Below are 25,186 nucleotides of genomic sequence, written 5' to 3'. Positions count from 1 at the left end.
ACCTCGAATAGCCAAAGGGATATTGAAAAAGAAAGCCAATGTTGGTGGCATCACAATTCCGGACTTCAAGCTCTATTACAAAGCTGTCATCATCAAGACAGCATGGTACTGGCACAAAAACAGACACATAGATCAATGGAACAGAATAGAGAGCCCAGAAATAGACCCTCAACTCTACAGTCAACTAATCTTCGACAAAGCAGGAAAGAATGTCCAATGGAAAAAAGACAGCCTCTTCAATAAATGGTGCTGGGAAAATTGGACAGCCACATGCAGAAAAATGAAATTGGACCATTTCCTTACACCACACACAAAAATAGACTCAAAATGCATGAAGGACCTCAATGTGCGAAAGGAATCCATCAGAATCCTTGAGGAGAACACAGGCAACAACCTCTTTGACCTCAGCCGCAGCAACATCTTCCTTGGAACAATGCCAAAGGCAAGGGAAGCAAGGGCAAAAATGAACTATTGGGATTTCATCAAGATCAAAAGCTTTTGCACAGCAAAGGAAACAGTTAACAAAATCAAAAGACAACTGACAGAATGGGAGAAAATATTTGTAAACGACATATCAGATAAAGGACTAGTGTCCCGAATCTATAAAGAACTTAGCAAACTCAACACCCAAAGAACAAATAATCCAATCAAGAAATGGGCAGAGGACATGAACAGACATTTCTGCAAAGAAGACATCCAGATGGCCAACAGACACATGAAAAAGTGCTCCATATCACTCGGCATCAGGGAAATACAAATCAAAACCACAATGAGATATCACCTCACACCAGTCAGAATGGCTAAAATCAACAAGTCAGGAAATGACAGATGCTGGCGAGGATGCAGAGAAAGGGGAACCCTCCTACACTGTTGGTGGGAATGCAAGCTGGTGCAGCCACTCTGGAAAACAGCATGGAGGTTCCTCAAAATGTTGAAAATAGAACTGCCCTATGACCCAGCAATTGCACTATTGGTCATTTACCCTAAAGATACAAACGTAGTGATCCAAAGGGGCACGTGCACCCGAATGTTTATAGCAGCAATGTCCACAATAGCCAAACTATGGAAAGAACCTAGATGTCCATCAACAGATGAATGGATCAAGAAGATGTGGTATATATACACAATGGAATACTATGCAGCCATCAAAAGAAATGAAATCTTGCCATTTGCGACAACATGGATGGAACTAGAGCGTATCATGCTTAGCGAAATAAGTCAAGCAGAGAAAGACAACTATCATATGATCTCCCTGATATGAGGAAGTGGTGATGCAACATGGGGGCTTAAGTGGGTAGGAGAAGAATAAATGAAACAAGATGGGATTGGGAGGGAGACAAACCATAAGTGACTCTTAATCTCACAAAACAAACTGAGGGTTGCTGGGGGGAGGGGGTTTGGGAGAAGGGGGTGGGATTATGGACATTGGGGAGGGTATGTGCTTTGGAGAGTGCTGTGAAGTGTGTAAACCTGGTGATTCACAGACCTGTACCCCTGAGGATAAAAATATATGTTTATAAAAAATAAAAAATTAAAAAAAAAAGAATAAAGATTCAGTCACTCTGCATTTAGACCGTACTTATAATGATCTAGAGTGTTAGCCTAAAAGTGGGGTTTAGAGGCTATTGTTTCTCCAGTAAGGAGTATTGTGTGTTAGTCACTGACCATACTGGCCACTAGGTCCAAGTCAATAGGAAAGCTGGAAGGAGATAAACCTCCAGATAGTTGGAGATCACAGAGAAGAGCACATTTTTCTCCAATAAATCAATAAAATCATCCTAGCCGGGGTAAACACTAGAGAGATTTGCTATGAATGTTAGAGCAAAAGAAATCCAGTGCTAGAAACATGTTCCTGAAGAGTTCGGCTAGAGCAAAGGGAGAATGGAACAGTGACTGCAAGACAGATGGCCATGACATGCACCCATGCCTGAAACAAAGCCAACTGTGGACTGCAATGAGCACAGTGAAAAAAGGTGCTTATGGAGCCCTGTGAGCATTCAAGGAAAGCACTAATTAGCCTGAGGAAGAATCATCTGGTTTACTAAAAGAAGGAGGAAAGATTCATTTTTATTTATAGGATTTGACCTAGCCTTTCTGAAATGTTTCATTTAAATAGAACAAACAGTAATATCTGAGAAATAGCTCCAGTTAGAGTTATTTTATTTACTATTACTTAAGAATGCTGAAAGTAATAAGCAGTCCACAGGAGTTCTCTATTAATATGATGAACTGTTATAAACCAAAAGGCTGTAACAATAGGTTAGACAAAATAAATTTTTTTGTATGTCTTTCCCTGCTGTCTTCAAGCTTGAGATTGAAATAAATCATACTGAGTACCTAAAATAAAATCTACATTGTCCCCATACTACATTATACTCTACTGACACTGTGTTATAACATAATTTGCTTTTTTATGATGTAGATTTTATTGTCTCTCTCTACTTGTCAAATTATAAACTCCATAAAGGCAAAGATCTTTACCTGGCAAATAAAAGTTTCTCTATAATTTGTTGAATGAATGAATAACCAGATGACATAAAATATTTTATGACTACATTTAGATCATGTTGATTCTGACATTCTGGTTTTCCCGACACTTGAAGCCTAAAAATTTACACAACATTGAAAAAATCTTCATAAAATAATTTAGATGAATAAAACACGAGACTACAAAACAGACCAAAATAATACATCTCAATGATAATATCATAAAATAAAATAAGAGGATCTGTAAGTCAGTTTATCTAGAATTTCTTATACATTGTGAAGTAATCACATTATGTGAAGATTTACTTCTCTGAAGCTTTTTGTTTATTTCCAGGAGACTACTTCGTTTTTCACTATTAAAAGGGGATAAAACAGGAAAACAATAGAGAGAGCTTTTTGAAGAAGACATTTTGGGTAACCAAAAGACTCATCCTAAGTATTAGTGATTCTGTATTTCAATTATGCTTAGTGAATTAAAATTGGGTAGTAAATATTCTTACTGGTATTTTGTAAATGCTTGTAATTAGAAAGGGACCAAACAACTTAGAACAAATATAACAATGTAGTTTAAGTGTTAGAATCAATGTTCAAAGAACTTTAAAAATAAACAGTTGTTATTTTTGCCCACCCAAATCTACTTCCTTCCCTCTGGTAAGAGAACCTGTTTTCCTTGCAAAACCACCAGCCCCTACTCCATCACCATGCTAGACTGATTTCACTTCCAAGAGTGGGCATGTGACCCAAAACTGGCTTATCAGAGCAGGACATATTCTTTCTGGCAAAGGGGAGTGACCATAACCCAATCAGTTTAGTGAAAATTATCCTGAAGCTTTTCATATAATAACTAGGAAAGGGATATGTTCACTGAACTTAGTGTTGGGAAAATGGAAACCTTGAGTTGCTGGTAAGGATGGTGTTATCAACACAGAGGAAAACTCACCAGAGATATGGAGATTGGTAAAGGGACTGTTTATGGTAATACTGCATGCTTTTATCTGTCAGGTCTCATTCTAAAAGCATCATGTCTATTAATATAATACTAAAAAAAAAAAGATGCCATTACTATACATGTTACAGAGCCAAGGAGATTGGAGTTGAAAGACCTTAGGTAATATGTGCAGAATCATAGCTAGTGAATAGTGGAACCTGGACATGCGGACAACAGAGACTGTGCTCTTGAAACCACACACACCTTGTTCTTTCCACCTTCTACTTCTCATTAAATGAGTTAATATACTCATAGAGTATATTGGAGTATATTGGAGTTAATATACTCCCCTTTTAAGTCAGTTTTTTTCTGACATTGGCAATGAAAAGTTCTGAATAATAACAGCACTGTAATGAATGCAAAGAGTAACAAGTATGCTGAGCTAACATAAAAGTTAACTAGATAATTTGGCCCGCCCAACAAAAAATTAACATAAGATAGGCTATATGTGTGTAATATTAGCAAACTAATATTGACACTAGAACAAACTAGTTAGTCAAGTACTATTTTATTTTATTATTTTTTTAAGATTTTATTTATTTATTTAACAGACAGAGATCACAAGTAGGCAGAGAGGCAGGCAGAGAGAGAGGGAAGCAGGCTCCCTGCGGAGCAGAGAGCCCGATGCGGGACTCGATGCCAGGGCCCTGAGATCATGACCTGAGCCGAAGGCAGCGGCTTAATCCACTGAGCCACCCAGGTGCCCTCAAGTACTATTTTAAAGATTTTATTTATTTATTTAGAGAGTGTATGAGCAGGGGGAGGGACAATAGGAAGGGAGAGAGAGAATCTCAAGCAGACTCTATACCAAGCATGAAGCCCAACACCGGGCTCAGTCTCATAACCCTGAAATAATGACCAGAGCCAAAATCAAGAGTCAGTCACTTAAACTGACTGAGCCACCCAGGCACCCCTAATAGTCAAGTACTATTCATAAGAGTCTTGGATGGGGGGTGCCTGGGTGGCTCAGTGGGTTAAAGCCTCTGCCTTCGGCAGGTCATGATCTCAGGGTCCTGGGATCGAGTTCCACATCGGGCTCTCTGCTCAGCAGGAAGCCTGTTCCCTTCTCTCTCTCTCTGCCTATTTGTGATCTCTCTCTCTGTCAAATAAATAAATTTTAAAAATCTTAAAAAAAAATAAGAGTCTTGGATGGAATTTTTGAAGAGGTCAGAATGTGGCAGTTCCTGATATTTGGGGAGAATTATGTGAAATTAAAACCAAGGCTACCTACCAATAGGGTTCTCCTTTATGACCAAAAAAAAAAGAAGTATCCTCCTAAGTGCTAAATATTAAAATCTACACTTATAAAAGGACAACAGAAAATACGTTTCCATGTTAAAAAAATTAAATTTCTTAGCAAAAGTTCAAATTATTTTAGAATCCAATTAAAATCTACACTTATAAAAGGACAACAGGCAATACATTTCCATGTTCAAAAAATTAAATTTCTTAGCAAAAGTTCAAATTATTTTAGAATCCAAACAATCAGTCAAATCCTACCTACAAGGTATATAAAACTAAGGCTACAACCTGATGGGGTTTGTTGTGGTGGTTGTTTTTTGTTTTTTGTTTTAAGATTTTATTTATTTATTTGCCAAACAGAGATCACAAGTAGGCAGAGAGGTAGGCAGAGAGAGGGGTGGAGAAGCAGGCTCCCTGCTGAGCAGAGAGCCCGATGTGGGGCTCCATCCCAGGATCCTGGGATTATGACCTGAGCTGAAGGCAGAGGCTTTAACCCACTGAGCTACCCAGGCACCCCATTATTGTTGTTTTTAAAATACAGAACACTCTGGGGTGCATCGGGCTCTCTGCTCGGCAGGGAGCCTGCTCCTCCATCCCCCGCCTGCCTCTCTGCCTACCTGTGATCTCTCTCTCTCTCTCAAATAAATTTAAAAATATAAAAATAAAAATAAATAAATAAAATACAGAACACTTCATGAATTTGCATGTCATCCTTGTGCAGGGTCCATGCTAATCTTCTCCGTGTGTCCAATTTTAGTATATGTGCTGCCTTCTGCCAAAGCAAGTACTATTATCTGATGTTTAAAGAGGTGTATTTAAAATCCATTTCAGGCCAAGAATGAAATTTTGCCATTGGCAACAACATGGATAGAGCCAGAAGGTGTAACACTAAGTCAGTTAAGTCAGTTAGAGAAAGACATACCATATGATTTCACTCACATGTGAGATATAAGAAACAAAACAAGGGGAAAAAAGAGAAATCAAAGAATAGACCTTAACTGCAGAGAACAACGTGATGGTTACCAAAAGGGAACTGTGTGCGAGATGGGTGAAAGAAGTGAAACGGATGAAGAGACATTGATATTGATGAGCAGTGAGTAACGTACAGACTCTTCGAATAATTATATTTTACACCTGAAACTAATTATAACACTCTATGTTAACTATATTGCAATTAATTTTTTAAAAAATTCTATTATAGGCCAAAGTACCTTTTTCGAGTTTGTAGAAATTATATGTGATTTTCCCCACAAAAGTTCTGGAAAAGATTTTATTCTCAGTCCATGCAAGAGATTAACTAGTGTTTATTATCCTTTAAATCGCTATAATTCCTCATAAGGGCTTTAAACCTGTAATTTTTCAGGTACCTCCTTTCAGGAAATATTTTCTCCAGAGTGAGAGAGTCAGGGTAGACTCTTGAGATCCTACTCACCAAATCCCTAGCCCTCTATCTGCCATAGAATTCAGTGATAAAGGAGGCTTTTTCCTGTAATAACTAGAAAAAAGGAACTGTCTCTCACTGGGCTCAGAGTTGAGAAAATAGAAGCCTGGAGCTGCTGACAATGGGGGCTTCAGCAAAGGGGAAGGGTCACCGGACAGATGGGGATTAAAACAGTGTTCTGAAGCTGACACTGAGTAAATATTGCATTTCTGTGATAATTGTCTTATGACTATTTAATATAAAGATGTAGTTTGAATATATGTTATTCTTATTATTCAATTCCACTTTAGACTAAAGCTTCATGAATAGAATTCCAATTGTATAAAATTTAGGTAACAATCTTAATATAAAGTCATATAATTTAAGGAAACTCAACTGAGTTAGAATTTGTGCTTTATAAATTTGTGTTCAGTCATGCATGATGGAGCTATCAAATCCAATTAGTACAAATTTACCAGACCTAAAAGAGAAGAGTCCAGAAACAGTGAAAATCTTTCATTTAAATGGATTCTATTTAAATAAAAGGTATTATTTCTGGTCTGTCATACCATGCTTTTAAACACTTAACTGTTTTGGTTAAAGAACAGAACCATTTACTCAACCCTCCCCAGCTCCCTCTTTTAAAATGTAGACCATATCTTCTATTATTTCTTGGAAACCCCTCAAAACTGCAGAAGAAGGGGATGACCATAATTAACCATATTTTTTTATTTAAGATTATTTATTTATTTATTTGTAAGAAAGAGGGAGAGAGAAAGAGTGAGAACAAGCAGGGAGAGAAGCAGAAAGAGAAGGCAGCTTCCCACTGAGCCAGGAGCCCTATGTGGGACTTGATCCGAGGACCCTAGGTTCATGAGCTGAAGATAGATGCTTAACTCACTGAGGTACCCAGGCATCCCTAAACATAACTTAAAAAAAAATAAAAATTCCCTTTGGTAAAATATATGTGACTACATACCAAGAATTTATATATTTGAGTCAACAATTAAAACTAAATTTAGCTTCAGAAACAAACAAAAAAAAGGAGCTGCTTTTGAAAATTAAGTGCATAAGGTTTACTAAGCTAAGCTGAAGCATGGACTCTTCCAGATGGTTTTGCAAAGTAAAATCTACATGGTGGTAGTTATACGTAGTTTATCTAATGCATCTGTCTGAACTTTCTTTAGTCCAGCAATACGATTTATCTCTCTTTGAAATTATGAAATCAATGGGAAGTGATCATAAAACTTCACGAATTTATGGCTACTTTCCAAACTCTCTTTTCTAAGAACCATTAAATTGCTTCCTAAGGAAAAAGAAACAAAAGTTACAATTCAAGAGAGTAGATGACATGAACTCCAGAGAATCACAGCTTGGTACTAGCTTTCTATTCTTTGGCTCTTTTATGAATACACAAACTTCTGCTTCATATTGCTTTGGAGGCTGCAAAGATTTGTGAATTAGAAGGAAAAGGAGTCACACACCAGATTCTTTCACTCAAATGTGGCCCCAGGACTAGCAGCAATAGCATTGCCTGGGAGCTGGTTAGAAATGTTGCATCTCAGACCCTGCCCCCGACAGTCTGAGTACGAATCTGCATCTGCAATCCCCAGTAGATTTGTATGCAGGTCACAATAGGAAGGGGTCTCTGAAGTATTTTTATAAGGACACTGTAACTCCTAAAAGTCTTTGCCTATATACTTTCCAATCTTGACTCTTCTGCCAACTGATTGTAGGTTTCATAAGGACTAACCATAATTATATCTAACACTTATTTTATTGCATGCTTGCACTAAATACATTACATAAATTACTTTATTTCACCCTAAAATTATTCCTTCTGAGATCATTTATGAGATAAGGCCATGATTCTCATACTTGAGCCTACATCGAGGAGCATGTGAAAGGCTTTTTAAGAAACAGTGTGCTCAGGCGGCCACCAGAGTTTTTGAAGCAATAAATTTGGGGTAGGCCTCCAAGAACTAACTGGAAAGTACTCAGGTAATGCTGATTAGGACCACTAATACAAAAGCCCCAAATATAAGTATCTCTCAATTCGACTACCTGGGTCCACATCTCCAATGCAGACTCATTGACAAAAAAAAAATTGTGTAGTCCTAGGGATTCTCTCTGGGCCCCCTCCTTCTCACAGTTGCCACAGCTCATTTTGCCTCTTTTTTCAAGCCACCTGCAAAAGACAATGCACTTTCCCCACATCTCTTCCTCCTGACTGTCCCCAAGTCTGAAATGTTTTTGGCTTTGATGTTATCAGTGCTAATTACTACAGAGTGATGGATAATTTTTCTGTGTAAAAAGCATTCCAGAAATCTCACAAATCCTCAGAGTTTATTCCCTTGACTTTTACTTCAGGTGTTAATGTGGAATTAAGTTCCTATTAAATTCTTGGGGCCTTTATGTTCAAATAACTCAGATGTACTTCAAAGAAATGACTAATTAAAATTTGCATCTTTGTAAGAAAAAGAGATTGTTGAAATACTTCCACCTACATTACTTCATTTGCTTCTGTCAAGAATCTCATTAAATTGTTAAGGTAAATAAAATAATGCTACAAAAAATTAGGAGGAACTGAAAACAAATTAGCAGCTGAATAATAAGTCTCAGTTTCGGGAGATCCTCCTTTCAGAATAATCATACTTCCATCTTTTTCTACATGTTCAAACAGGGCCATAGTTTCAAAATTATGCAGTAATTGTTATATGTGTGTATATTACATACACCTTAGTTTTGTTTTATTCACATAAACATTTCTCAGTTGGAAAGAGTTATGTTCACATTAGATTTTACCTAAAGGAATCAAGTGTTAAGATACTTGGAATAACATCCCCAGAAACATAAAAGTAGGCAAAAAGTTTTTTGGGAGGGTTTAGATCAATAATTAGTAATGAGGGACGGCTGCGTGGCTCAGTGGGTTGGGCGGCTGCCTTCGGCTCAGGTCATGATCCCAGCGTCCTGGGATCAAGTTCCGCATCAGGCTCCTTGCCTGGCAGGGAGCCTGCTTCTCCCTCTGCCTCTATCTGCCACTCTGTCTGCCTGTGCTTGCTCTTGCTTCTCTCTCTATGACAAATAAATAAATAAAATCTTAAAAAAAAAAAAAAACAATTAGTAATGAAATTCGTGCTTATGTTTCTTCTCCCCTAGGTTCTGAAAGGAATTCTTTACATAGAAGTCATACCCATTGCTTTGAGTATTAAGTGGGAGATAAATATTTTTAATTTCTTCCTTCAGGCAACTAACCCAATAGTCTGCTAACACTTTAAACTAAAGAAGAATAAAGACAGTGGTTAAAACATAACCTAACAAGCCTGCTGTGAACCTATATATTAGTTTTTACAATATATTTACATTAAGAAAGGAGAACTTACAACAAAATTTAAGTATAGCTACTGGAAGTTTTAACTAAATCTGAGCTATACTCATCTAAAAATATAGACCTATCCAATCATCTATAAAGCATGTGTGCGGTGGATCCCTCAGGAGATGATGTGTCTGAACATTGAGCCTCCTGGGAAGGCTTATCTCACAGGGAACTAAAAATCAACCATCTGGGGAGCATTGAAGACAAAGAGTGATTCCCAATTTATGTCTATTTAGATATTACTAAATAATTCAGTTATAGTTATTTTTAGCACTTTTATCTTTTAACTTTTACTAAATTTAAAAATGATGACCCACCACTATTATGGTAAGCTATGAAGAATTCTCTTTAGCATTTCTTGTAAGGCAGGTCTAGTGGTGATGAACTCCCCCAGCTTTTATTTGTCTTTATCTTTCCTTCACTTTTGAAGGACATGCTTGCCTGGTATAGCAGCTTGGTTGGCAGGTTTTTTTCCTCTCAGTACTTGGACTATACATCTCCCTCTCTGGACTTTAAGGATTCTGCTGAAATATCCATTATGATCATATGGAAGCTTCCTTGTACACAACAAGTGACTTTTCTCTTGCTGCTTTCAAAATTCTCTCTTTAACTTTTGGCAATTTGATTATAATGTGTCTCCATGTGGGTTTCTTTGGATCCATCCACCCTATAATCTAGGAGTTCCACTTCTGAGTATATAACCGAAAGAAAAGAAATCAGTATCCCAAAGAGATATGTACACTCCTATGTTCATTGAAGTATCATTCAAGATAGCCAAGATATTAAAACAACCTTAGTATCTATAGACAGAGGAATTAATAAGGAAAATGTGGTGTCTGTGTATGTGTTTGGATTACATATACAATGGAATATTATACATGTGGATATAAATATAGAATGGAATATTATTCAGCCTTAAAAAACAAGGAAGTTCTGCTATTTCAGACAACATGGATGAACCTCGAGGCGACTATGTTAAATTAAATAAGTCAGACATACAAATACAGTTGACCCTTAAACAACATAAGGTTTAGCGGCACCAGTCCCCTGTGCAATCAAAAATCTATATGTAGCTTTTGACTTTCCCAAAACTTAACAACTAATAGCCTAGTGTTGCCTTACTATAACATAAACTGTTGGTTAACATATGCTTTATGTATTATATTTATTATATACAGTATTCTTATAATAAAGTAAGCTAGAGAAAGGGAAATGTTATTAGGAAAATCATAAGGAAGAGAAAATATATTTATAGCACTGTAGTATAAAAAAATCCACATATAAGTAGACCTGCATGGATCAAACCATGTTGGTGAAGGGGTGACTACACCACAAATCTCCGGAGACAGAGGAGCAGGGGTACTCTAGGTTGCCTCATCCCTTGAACACAACTATATAAACACCAAATCATCTGGACACCCAAGAAATCAATCTGAGAACTGAGAGAGCAAAACGGCACAACTAGAGATAGAAAAAAAAAAAATACCATATGGGAAATGTAGCAGAGTTACAAATGAATAGCTAAATATGCTAAGTATAGTAGCTCTCTCTGTGTATTGATTCAAGTGTTCCTCTTTGGATAATTCAGTCACTTTCAGTTTTAAAATTGCCTTTCAGTTTAATCTCTATTTCCTCTGTTCCTGTCCAAGAAGATTTTGGTATTGGAGCAAGTCTTACGTGAACAAATTTGGAGTAAGGGTGATCTCTGGCACCATGATGACGGTTTTTTGAAATCTGCTGGTGGATGTCAATGGGGGTGCAGCAGGTTGGGCACCCATCTTAGGGTATTCTACCATTTACATGGCTATTATAACCAAAACTCATTTCATTTCTATCTAGATGAGGAATAAGAATATCTGCCTGGCTAACCTGACCTTATATTGATTCATGTTAATGCTATAAACCACTTTGAGTCTCTGCTACATCATCAAACGAAGACCAAGTCTAGGATGTGGGCCACTCCTTGCCTCTTTCCATGACAGACCCCATAGCAACTCAGTCATGTATGATTTCACCATGTGGAGACATAAGGAAATACCAGAGTTTCTCCTTCCATCAGAAAACTAAGCAAAGCTCTACTGTGCAACCTAAGCCCTCCTTTTCTTGTCTCTTTATTTGGCACAAACTCACCAAAGTAGAACTATTCTGGAGTGAGTTCTAATACTTCTTTAAGCCTTGATGTTTCTTTAAGATCCCTAATATATCTTACCTCTCTGGGACTTCTTGCTTCACTTCCAGTTTTCCCCTATACCTACAACCCCCCTTCTTTAATTTTAATACTTCCCTGAATCACATATGGTAAACAAATATCTGGTACTGTTCATAATAATAAATAACTCAGAAATATTTTAGATCACTCTATTCTCTCATTTTATTTATTAAATTTTAAACTCCTTCAACTGCTGGATGACTAAGGCTACAACTCCAAAGGAAACAAAGAGCACTCCTCTTCCGGTGATGTTAAAAGAAATATGTTATTTGTTTTATGAGTGTGTTGTTTGGTTTATACAATTTTATTGTAATTGAATCTCAGAGAAATTATGTTATAGCATATGATATTTGGTGGTAGGCTTTTATATAAGTTAATAAAGGCAGTCATTAAATAGTCATTATATCAAGGAAAAGACATTTGTAAGCATCATAAAATTAATCAGTCAACCTTAGTATGTGATGGCAAAGACAGTATCTTTGATAGTTTGGTTAAAGAAATTATTTCAGGATCAGACACATTGAATGTAGGGATCTTCACTTTGATTTTTAAAATTTCGACCTCAGAAGTATAATTAAAATGGATCCTGATGCTTGTAATAGTGACAATATTGTACATTATTAAGATGTTTCATGAACTAAAGAAATTTATTAAGGAAATTTTATTTAAGAAGGAAAAATATTTTATGAAAGTAGGAATAAAATCCTGATAGCAGGAATTATGAACATCATTAACACTTTCATTAGTCATGTTAGCAAACAGGGTCCTTGAATAGTTGAGTAAATAAAATGTGTCAGACAGGATTATAATAATTTAATATTTATTGAGTACCTATAAGATGTGTTAGGTTTTTCTGACACTATTGTAATTTATTATCTCAAAATATGACTTCTTGATGAAAAGATTTAAATAATGAAAAGATTTCCACTACACATAAAATTGTGATTTTTCAACATTCAAAAAATGCATTTTGAGGTTAGTAACTGAGTATAATTCTAAACCTCTTTTTGTCTTGATAAAAAATGATGGTAGCAGATGTTTGTTGAAATAAAATAAAAGTAATATAGTTTGTTATTAAGATGCTTTAATTTGGGTTTCTTTTACATTTAATAATAGATGAATTAAACATAAAGAAAATTACCAGTATTCAAAAAAGCATTCACTTAGCCCAGGGTAAAAATCAATTTATAAAGTATAAACCTTGAATTTTAGATGGGAGATGAAATGAAAAGAAAAAAAACTAAGACCTCTTATCTCAGTAAATCTCTCACACACAAGAACGTTCTGGATATAGGGACTCTAGCACATATGTGGCTGGTTAAGGTAAAAAGTAAAAGAGACATGACAGAACACTTGTCTTCAACAAATATTGATAATTATACAGTAAGTATTTTTTAGGTAAAAATGTGAATGTATTTCTAGGAGAAAAAATGACCACCATATGAAGACGACATTCTCAACAAGTGAAGATATAAAAAGAAAAAATAAAAACATATAAAATATTGCCAAAAGAGGTAGTTTGAAATAAAGTATATACACTTGGACACTCTTTTATGATTAAGTTGTAAAATTTCATGGTCAGTATGCCAAAGAGCAAGACCAGATGCAAACTGTGGTGTACATAACCCTGCTGCTCCCGCACAGATGGATTATCTGTTCCTCAAATTACCTACAGTGTTCAGGGCCCACTCACAACCACCAGAGCTAGATATATAGAGGGAGAGAGCCATTTGGTTTCAAGACTTGTAGATCTATGAGAGTCCCTGAAACGTGGCTGAAAACATAACAAGAAAACACTTTGATTAGTCTCTTGGGTTTGCAATTCATCTTTCCCCAGCACATGTTAAAATAAAAACAGATGGTCACTAAAATGCCTCTATAGGAGAACTTTTGCTGCTGAATGAAGTATGCAAATTAGGCCATGACCATCTTATTGCTTTTTCTCTTCCATTCCCTCTTATTGATTTTCTATTTCTTCTAACTAAATGGTGCTGGAGAATCCCAATTAAAGGACCTTGGAATGTATACCCAGGGAATGTGAATTTTTAAGGAAACACTCAGGGTGATTCTGAATCAGAATCACCAACAGACCAACAGAGAAACACTGTCTTAACCTTTCAAAATCTGGCTCGGCTTTTCCCACTTCACTGAAATAATTTCTCAAAGAAGCCTGCCATTTTATAATTTTCGGATCTCCAATAGGGATTGCCTTTCTCAACCTCTCTGAATAAAGCCTTCAGGACCCAGTGGTTAACAACATTCTTTTTCTAAAATTCTCTCCTCCTTTGCTTTCCAAACCCTGGAGCAAGCATAGCTGTTCTCCAGGCTTGAGAGGTGATATAACATCGTGGATATCAGTATAGATTCTGGAGCCAGCTCACCAGGGATCTGGGTCTGACTCCACCTCTCTCTAGCTAAAAGACCTTGGGCAAATTACCTACTTTGTCTCATTTTACTGATCTCCATAATGGACACAAATAAACTACAGTAACTTGCAGAAATATGATTTAATAATATACATTTGATAACATACATAGCACAAAGCAAATTCACAATGAATATTACTCATTTTTTACATTTCTCACACCATTAACTTCTTAAGATACCCTTTTGCTTCCTCCTCTACAATAAGAATTAAATTTTAAGGATGCTTTACCTCTTCTTTATTTTGACTATTTCATAACTCCCTCAGCTATAGTTCTTCTATCAATGAGCTAAAACTCCATTTAGTAGCACAAACTGAACAAGCAGTTAGTCAAATTATCATCTTTGTTACTTACCCTACAATCAGCTTCTCCTCTGTTCAGTCTTAACATTCAACCACACTGCTCTAAACTAATATAATAATAGTCACACAGCATACAAACAGGGCTCTAATCTAGAACCTTGTTAATTCTTCATTCAAGCTGTATTCACTGTTTTATTTCTCCTGGTAGTTACATATATATTGCATGAATTTTCTTTGTTAGAAGATTTGAATTGAGAAATGAATTATTGTCAGAATTACTGCTGCATATACATGTTTAATAGATCTTAAAGAAGTTAAATACTCTTAAATTAATTCTCTTTTTATTTCTCTCCTTTTGAAACCATACTTATACCTTTAAGTCATTGATTAATTCATACAACCCTCCCTACTTGTGTACTTCTATTTAGCCATTGAAATAAAATCTTAAAGGAAAATTATATGTGTTTTTCATCACATATTCTCTCCAAAGTAAAATCTTAAACTGAAATTTACATTCATTTCTTCTCTCCTCTAAAGACTGGCAAACCTTAAGTGAATAGTAAATATGTTTCGCTCCTATCTTTGATTTCAACATTGTACCTGATACAAGTGGTTGGAAATATATAATGTCTTTTGCCTTTCTACCTGTGTGCAGAGTATCAGCCTCAACTTGGATAGTCTTAACACCCATTTAAGTTCTCCAAGAAGAATCTAACTGCATATAAAATGTCAGTAAACATTTTACTTTAAAAATGTATTTTCACATTTTTACATGTTTACCTTACATTTCCATTTCCATGTTTATATTAAACATTTTACTTTAAAATCTTTACTGAAGATTCCATAAGTGACATCTAAGAAAGAATTACAGCACACATTATAAAGTTAACAAATTAAAATTTCAGACTAGATAAATCTGGCCCCTCCCTTCCCTTGTCCCTCACCCCAAGAAGACCTTCACTTTCCAACCTGTTTGGCTCATAGTCCCCAGACTCATTTGCTCTTCACTTGCCTATAATTAGGTTGCAGGTAGGTTATATCCTATCTCTAACTGCAAACCAACATAACTAAATTCATCACAATGTTCATCAAACACTGAGCTGCATCTTTTTTTTTTTTTTTTAAAGATTTTATTTATTTACTTGACAGAGAGAGATTACAAGTAGGCAGAGAGGCAGGCAGAGAGAGAGAGAGAGAGAAGCAGGCTGCCTGCTGAGCAGGAGCCTGATGCGGGACTCGATCCCAGGATCCTGAGATCATGACCTGAGCTGAAGGCAGCGGCTTAACCCACTGAGCCACCCAGGTGCCCACTGAGCTGCATCTTTAAGGCTATTTCAGATTAATCTTTGAGGTATTCTCAAGTTTTGTTGGAAATTCAAACTGTAGAGTTTTGTTTTTTTGTTTTTTTTCCCCCCTACCACTCTGGGTTTCCATATTTGTGTTTAGATTCAGGGTTTTACCTCATTCTCATCACATTTTGTTATATCTTCCAGAAATTCCTATTTTACTCTTTACTGCGCATGCGGTTATGGATTTATTTACTTTTGTTCTCAACTTTCTTATGTCACATCATTGCGAATTTGGAAATAATAAGAGCAAATAGATGTATCTAGGTTGCTATTTTTGAAAATTTGGTTTCTTACATCTTATTCAAAGACTTAAAATCAATAATTTGGAGGTCTATTTAATGAATTAATCTAAAGTACCAACTGAAAAACACACACACATACACATATGCTCATACTACTGTTTAGTGTTTCTGAGAAACAAGCACAAAATGATGAAGCATGCCATGCCTGGGGCGAAGCTGTAGAAACTTCCCAATGCCAGTGTAAGTAGGGTTGGCCTCTACATGCAAACTAATCTGTTTAGGAAAGGGGAATTCATATGTAAAAGCATCCCATTTTCATTAGGTACTAGTATCATTACCATGGGCAAATTACTTTTAGGGGAAACATAAAGGAAATAGGAAAATAATGAAAAATAGGTGTACTTTCAAAAATAGAAAAGTGAAAGTGATTATATTCCTAAGCCTAGAGAATAGAAACACTAGAACTGGAAGATATTATTGTGGAAGTATTTAGTGACCGAAAGGGGCAAAAGGTGAGAAAACGAGTTTGACCTGAGCTAAACAGATTTGAAGTTCCAATGCACAAATGAATTATTTTGCACCCTCAGTTTATGATACTGCTGCTGGAAGTTCCCAATTCTTCAAACCTTCCCCAAATAGACACATACACATACAGATAGAAAATTACCAAAGAAAATTCTTACATCCCAAATACATTCTATTCTCAAACTAAATAACATGCATTTAACTCATTCTATTTTTTTTTTTTTTAAGGCTTCTCTTAGTGGCCGGTTCACCTCATTTTTTTTCAACTCATTTTTCATCAATAACAACAATCATGAAGAACCAGAGTACACTTCTTTTCGGGCACAGCTGCCTACTGAGGTGATCTCCAGACAGGGGTCATGCTGGATTATCAGCTTCAGATTATAAAATGTCAGATTATAAAAAAAAAAGAGAGATATACACTGGAAAAGAAATCTCTGTGTTGACAAAGATGCTACTGTTCAATGAAATTAATGTTAAGTCCAAGTGCAGCAAGTAGCTAGTGGCTAGAATTTCACCTGTTTGAAATGATCAATGTGTTTTCCTTTTATGGAGAAGAAACAAATTTGATAACCAAAGCCAAAATCCTACTCAAAATTTGAACATGACAAAACTAGCATTTGTCATTTTCTCCCATATTTTTATCCTTCAGTGGTAAAAAAGAAACTTGGATCATTCAAACAAGAACAAAATTTCTTATTACATAATGTTGGACAATTTAATATCAGCATTTTTTCCTTGTCTCCCCTAGGCTGAAGCTTCTAAATGATATAGTCAAGAAGAGAGAAGCTTGAGAAAAGACAAAATTCCTTATTGTCATGTCACATTATGTCTCATACTCATATAGAGAAGATATTATTAAGAAAGCAGTTATCATTACTTAATAAAATGACTCCAAAAGGCATCACTATTGATCTATAACTGCACTAGTAAGTTCCAACTAGTCTATTGACATTCTACAAAAGCACAAATAGTCTTTGGAAATCAAAAGGTAAAACTAATTTTATATAAATGAAGAATATATTATAAAATCAGGGCCTAAAGTAATAAAAAGTTCTATGAAGCTATTTTGAATTTTTATTAACTACCAATGTTGCAAGAGAAGGCACCTCTTATAAATTGAAAATCCACTGACACTTTAAACCTCATTTGGGACAATCAGTGGAAAAGAGAAAAGAAAATATATCAGTGAGAGCTCAAAAGGAAAATTTTATTTAGATTTTCTGTTAAATAAAAGAAAATTTAATGCTAAGAGGATAGATAAGGGCGGCAATATTCTAGATTTATGTGCTACAAAACAATGGGCACTGAAACACTCTAGAATACTGTAAGATAAAACTGAATTATTTGATAGCAGTTTCAACCCAATAAAAATGCAAAACCAGGCTTAATAAAATAACTCAAATATGACAAAGGTATTATGAATAAAATAAAATTGTCACAATAGGTCAACTTGTTACTCAGTCCTTTAACAAGCTTTCACAACAGCTTAACCATGGTGAGGGAGCTCATGAAATTGAATTAAATTAGTTGGTCACAGAAACTTTAAATCATCTGAAAGTTTTACCCTTTGTTACATGTATTCCAAAATGCTCTTATGACTCAAAGGAGCATGTTTATGCTAATTTTCAAATTTCAATTTTTAGATAAAAATATATTTATATACTCTAGCATATTAGTATACTATATATACTATATATATATATATATATATATATATATATATATATACTAGTATATATCTGGTATACTTCATTTTAATACTCGATTTTATACTTCTTCAAAATCTTATAAAATCCCTGTATATACAATAAAGACCTTATTAAGCTTTTTCCATTATAAAATATATTACATAATTAGAATATAAAATGACAAATATGAGCAAAATATCAATATTTAGCCAGAAATTATAACTCCATTATTAATTTCTTTAGGGTAATTTAAAAATACGCATTCATAAAAAGATAGTGATATGCAAACACTATTATATAATCATTCATGTAATATTGTACATCCAATATTGCTTACTCACATTTATTTGCATATGTGAAAGAACTGTGACAATTTAGATGAAGTTACCTTTGCAGGACTCTTGGCGATTTTTATATTACTTTTGTACATTTATGAATAGCCCAGATGGAACAAAATTATTTTTATCATCAGAAAAATAATTATTATTTACAGAATTAATTTCTAAGTAAATAAAAAATTATTTTCCAAAGAGAAATTCCAAAATTACAGAAATTCCAAAAATACAAAAATATTTTCCAAAGAGAAAATGAGTAAGCCACACAGTTTGTACTGGAATTTCTTTAGTTTATAGTTTTTATGAGAGGGTGAGGCATGGAAACTCCGGAGTATGATAAAGTCCACACACTTAAGCAACTTTTAACTACAGAATACCCTTTTGCCACTTCTGTATCTTCTCATTTTAAAAAATGTGCAACAAAAAGAACTGTATTTCTGAAATAACAGTGATAAATTATAAAAGACCTATTTACATGACTATTCTCTATAAAACATTTTCAGAAGTTAGATTTGGTAAAGAGAATTTAAGGAAACATCAGATTTGTTGTAATAATGTAAAGTAAGTAGTTTTAAAAAGATCATAACTCAACAACATAAGAATACGTCCAAATACATGACATAAACTTGTGACACTAGAATTTAAGTGTACCAGGGAACTTGGTATGTTGTTGATAATAAAGACATAGGCAACTTTATGGATAGAGTTATTTGGCAAATGTCTTAGTCCCTTTGATTCTTAACTATCTCATTTATAAAATAGAACAATATATGCTCTTCAGAGTTGTTGACTGGGATTTAATAGATGATATCTAGAACACACCTGGAACAATAAATACTAGCTCACTTTTTGCTCTCTTTGTATTTTTTTATGACAACAGTTATGTTCAGGCATCAAATAGACAATACACATGGGGAAAGTGTTAAATTTTGTTGCTTTTACACCATGAAGCATACTATGCATGTTACTTTTTAAGATACAGCAAGCATTGGTGGTATCTTAGATAGATTTCCAGGAAGTAGATGCAGATAAGTGTGGGTGCGTGGTGAATGAGGGATCTATACCTGTGAGGCATGAGGAAAGCAGGACTGACTGGGCCAGGGGTGAGGTGAGGCTCTGATAGCACTGCCACAGCAGCATCTGCAAATCTGAAGCTGGAATGGCCTATTAGAGTTGTCTACCCACTTTTGAAGCAAAGAGCTGGGATTTTTGCAGCCTGCCCCCAACAAGGGAACAAGTTCAGGAAATGCAGCTTCCTTTGGCTGAGGGCATGCTTCAACTCAGCAGGAGGGACACTGGAAACTCAGGACAGCATTAACCCAAGATTGGAGCACACACATTCCATATAATGACTTCTATAAAAAGTGCCGGATGGGGTCTATTAATTAATTAGTACACATAGTACATTTTTTCACTGTGATCTTCAGATGATCATTTTCTCTAATAAATGAGATGACATGAGAAATGCCTTATTTTGCTCAGAAATACAGAAACTAAATTTTAGATGTGGTGATTGAGTATCTGGTTCACTCCTGTTCTTTGCAGTGTGTGTTAGGATATGCTTTAAGGCATGTACTTATACAATACTCTTCATTAAAGACAGAAATGATAGTATATTTTGCTCCATTTAGATAATCCCAAATTAATAATAATAATAATAATAATTAGTTCCATGTCTATTATTTATTTTATTTGCATCCTTAAAAATAAATCAATTAGGTACAAGGTTGGATGAATTCAGGTAAACATATCTATTGGCATATTGCTTTCTTGACACTACTACATTTAATTATTCACCATTTGAAATCTAGATTGAAGTAAAGATTTTCTTAAAAGAAAGCAGATTATAGCAGTCCATTTCGCAAGTATGCACATTCAAGAAGAAGACTAAAATAATTTCCATATCTTTCTCTAAATAAAAATGATAATGTTCTCAACAAAGAATTTATAGGATCCTTTATTCTTAGGAATTCCATTTTTAGCTTGGTTTCTCTGTGATAAAGGAATTATCATTAATAGATATATAAGGTTTGGAATTAGGCTCCTTTGTTACTCTGAACAGGTCTAAAAAAATCACACTTTTAGAGTGGGGAGATAAAGGAATATGTATAAGAAATAATATGTTTCTATATAAATGTAAGATACTAACTCAGTTGTGAGGTTGATTGCCCATATTAGATCCCCTTCGAGATACAGGTGATCACTCCTATGAAGTATCATCCCAAGTCAAACTAATTATGACCCAAACCAGGTGTTATTAATTTGTGGCTGTTTTTAATGACTTTTACTAGAAAGAGCCCTGGGGAAAAAATATGAATAGAAAATGTAGCAATAAATTTTGTTAAGCACCATATTGATCAATGCATTGTTGGAAATATGATAGTATTTTTTTAGGTTCTATGAAAATGATTTCTCTCTTTGAGTAAAGAAAGGCACACTTTGTGCAGAATATTCATTCTGAGGAGACAGTAGACTTCAGAAGAGCAGGTATGTAAATGAATAAGATCTGAGTTTGATTGCTAGTTTTACCATTTAATAGTTGTGTGACCTTCATCACACTATTTAATCGATGTTATCCTCAATTTCCACATTTATAAGAAGAAGATAATGGCAACATCTCTGTGGTTGTAAGGGAAAATTGAATAAGAAAATGCATATAAAGACTTTACCACAATGCTAGCCCATTATAAATGCACTGATGAAATGATTTTTTTAAAAAAATCCATTTGAGGGAACTCATTCCTATTATTAGCATTTGAAAACCTTTGACCATTCTAAATTTTGTCTGGGACTGGCTCTGATTTGAGTTTCTAAGCCAGGCATGACTTTTGTCCTGGTTTCTTTCTATGATATCAATTATGATTCCTCCAAAAGAGGTTTGTCAGTATAAACACAGGTGAAGGAAAATGCAAAAGCTGGCACCATTACCTCCAACAATACAGACTTAAAGAAAAACAACTTGAAATTGAATCATACTGTGCTTAAGAAGTTTTTACCTAAATGTCAAATATAAGATTAAGAAATTCAGAATAGAGGCTGTGCAATATATATTTTTAAACATGACCTAAGCAAACACATTTTGTCTTACTAGTTCATCTTATGCCCATAGAATATAGTAATTATCAATTATTTTCCGATGACTGTTTTTGTTTTTTTTACATGCCTTTGACAAATAATATTCAAGATTAACTATTTGCCATACAACAGAAAGAGAAATATGGAGTCCTTTTTATTAGAATATTTTAGTTTAGTCATACTAAAAACCACAAAGCAAGGTAGAAATAATTTCCATCTTAAAAAATGTACTGTTTTTCTTCTCATTATTTGGTAGCCTTGAAGCCAACTACAAAATTTACATTTAAAAATCTCCCTGATGGCAAGCCATGAGAACAGATCAAAATTCAGTTTCATTTTTAAATACCATTAAAATTCTGACAAAATATATTTTATTTATCAAATGTGAAGCACCCAACCAGAATACACTATTGTAACATTTTGTTTGCTATTGATTTAGCTTTTCAAAGGAATCCATTCCTCGTCTCCCTCACCTCTCCAGGCTTTTTCTAATAAAGTTGGCTTTCTTCCCAGTGTGCATCTTTGTGTTATTTTTAAAATCTGTTTACTCCAAAACTCAATCCACACTTTCAAAAATATTCCAAAATGATTAAACAAACCATGAATTTTCACTAACAATTTAATCAATCTGTATTTACAGATCATACTTTATGTTAAAACATCTAGTTCGTAAGATATGTATTTTTCTCAATTTAACTGCAATCTCACTAACCTACTAAAGCCCTTCACATGCAAAAACAACTCTAAATATTGTTTTATGTAAATTTTAAAAGGATGTCCATTTCCAAAAAACTATATTAAAAGTGAATATCAAAGAACTCTAACATCAACTTTTTCAAATTATAGCAAATATCTTGGAGGGTTGTGATCACAGTCGTAATACAATTAAATATATACAACAAACAGAATTTCCCCTTTTCATCCAAAATGCTGTGGGAGAGTATTTAATTTAATCTACTGGGCTGATAAAGCTTTTACTTGACGTGCTGTCCTGATTTTAAAAATAGATTAGTCTATTCTTTTATATTTATATCTGCAGGTACACAGTTTAAGTTGATAATGTAAAATTGACTATATTTTTTAAAAAACTTACCATTGTCATTTTTCAGCATCCCATTGCTCAGTTGTTTTAATCTTTTTTGATGTGATTTGCCGTTGTAGTGGATTTGCGCTTGAGCTGCCGAATTCAGCTGAATGTTGCAAACATTGCACAAAGTGAAATTGGTATGTTTCTTTTCTCTTTCTGGTTTTTCTTCAAAGTCATCAGGTAAAAATTCAGCCTCACTTTCTCCATCATGTGCACATGTGAAATCTAGGGGTGCAAAGGAATTTATGAACAGGTTGATCGAGACTCCTAGATTCTTTCCTAGTATTGAAGTGGGTAGCAAATAAGCACTGCTCTAGATGATAAGAATTCAAAAATTTCCACTTCCTCCCTTTTTAGTACATCGCTTTCATACCATCTAAAAGTAGATAGTTTCTTTAATGGCATACAAATGAGAAATATTCACTTCGGTTTTTCTACGTCAAATAGTGGGTTAAAGTCCTGACAAAGTCTAGCATGCATCATTTCTCTCAATCATTTGACAACAAAAGAGGCACTATAGATTTTCCTGTCTCATAGGTGAAGAAACTAAGGTTTAGGGTAGTTAAGTAACTTGACTAGGGTCACACAGCAAATAAATAAATGGTGGAATAAGCAGTTTTATTAATCTCCAAATCCCAAATTCTTCATCATCTTGTTTTCTAGCATGTATTAATGTACTAGATATTTCCCTTTTGATTCAACTAAGTAACTTCCTTTTATTTTTCTATTCCTTGCCCATTAAGTAAAGGCACTTACATCTGGTTGGATATATCCTGTAAATATAAAAATGACGAAAATTTTCAATACCTAAAATTTTGTATTTTATACCTGGAACACAAAAGAAATTCTGAATACCTAAGATACCTTTATAATTAGGGTATAAAAAGTATAACTTAACTATGGATCACAATAGAATATATTATTTTGGGATAAATAAATGCTTTGTATAGTCAAATCCAAGAGAAAAGGGCCATTGACAATTCCAGTACCTCTGGCTTTGACATAGTAATAATTAACTACTGCAATATACATTTTAACTATTCATTTAGAAATTACTTAAAACAATGTTTCCTTTCTAGAATTTTTCTGTGTTTTCACGCATGGGACTCTGTACAACTCTTATGGTCCAAATTTGATTTCTCCATTCCAATTTCCAGATTTTTCAAGGATTTATTTTATTGTCATTGAAAATATTGGCAGAGGAAAGCAACAATCATTTTAACATGCATTTATTAATTGCCTACTGTGTAGCAGGCGATATCATAGGTGCTGGAGATAAACTGATAAGCAAAATGAGAATGGTTCCTAACATTATTCAGCTTACTAATAATGATAAGAAGTTCATTAGAAGATGGGCTTTGGCATCATATGAACGAGATAACAAATACCAAAATAATTTTAACAATCAAAATTTACCTACAAAATCAAGGCAAACACCTAGTACTTAAATCTGTAAAAAGATACTGAAGTATCTATGAGATATCACCTCACACCAGTCAGAATGGCTAAAATTAACAAGTCAGGAAATGACAGATGCTGGCAAGGATGTGGAGAAAGGGGAACCCTCCTACACTGTTGGTGGGAATGCAAGCTGGGGTAACCACTCTGGAAAACAGCATGGAGGCTCCTCAAAAAGTTGAAAATAGAGCTGCCTTATGACCCAGCAAATGCACTTGGTATTTATCCTAAAGTTACAAACGTAGTGATCTGAAGGGGCACGTGCACCCAAATGTTTATAGCAGCAATGTCCACAATAGGCAAACTATGGGAAGAACCTAGATGTCCATCAAGAGATGAATGGATAAAAAAAGCAGTGGTGTATATATACAATGGAATACTATGCAGCCATCAAAAGAAATAAAATCTTGCCATTTGTAATGACATGGATGGAATTAGAGGGTGAATTAAGTCAATCAGAAATAAGTGAAATAAGTCAATCAGAAAAAGACAACTATCATATGATCTCCCTGATATGAGGAAGTGGAGATGCAACGTGGGGGGTTTTGGGGGTAGGAAGGGAGGGAGACAAACCATAAGGGACTCTTGATCTCACAAAACAAACTGAGGGTTTCCAGGGGGAGGAGGGGAGGGAGAGGGTGGTGGGGTTATGGACATTGGGGAGGGTATGCTATGGTGAGTGCTGTGAAGTGTATAAACCTGGCGATTCACAGACCTGTACCCCTGAGGCTAATAATACATTACATGTTTATAAAAAAATTTTTAAAAATTAAAAAAGAAGAATCCTGAAGTATCTAATTTCCAAACGGAGTAAGTATATAATCCATGCTTTGGGGGGGGACCAAGTTATTTAAAATATGTTAACCTCTTTTTAAGAAGGAAACTTCATTTTTCTTACTCAGGTGGCCCCTATTACAAAATATTAAACATATAATTTAAGTGACCATATTGAAAAGAAAATAGATTTTGTGAAA

General features: G+C 34.7%; 1 protein-coding gene and 1 non-coding gene across 2 annotated transcripts in view; both read right to left on the bottom strand.

Annotated features, from left to right (window-relative positions):
• The window catches only part of ZNF385D (zinc finger protein 385D), a 914,313-nt gene that overhangs the window by 655,095 nt on the left and 234,032 nt on the right, over nt 1–25,186 (bottom strand). Inside the window, exon 2 of the mRNA XM_032331133.1 lies at nt 22,761–22,979. Within this exon, the coding sequence (XP_032187024.1) occupies nt 22,761–22,979 (219 nt within the window). The remainder of the gene's footprint in view (nt 1–22,760; nt 22,980–25,186) is intronic.
• LOC116581479 lies at nt 5,394–5,505 on the bottom strand. The gene has a single exon (XR_004282068.1). It is a non-coding gene; the product is annotated as a U6 spliceosomal RNA (small nuclear RNA).

The sequence above is a fragment of the Mustela erminea genome, chromosome 1, assembly GCF_009829155.1.
Source record: "Mustela erminea isolate mMusErm1 chromosome 1, mMusErm1.Pri, whole genome shotgun sequence".
NCBI lineage: Eukaryota > Metazoa > Chordata > Mammalia > Carnivora > Mustelidae > Mustela > Mustela erminea.
The sequence above is the reverse complement of the archived record's forward strand: the minus strand, read 5'-3'. Positions and strand labels throughout refer to the sequence as shown.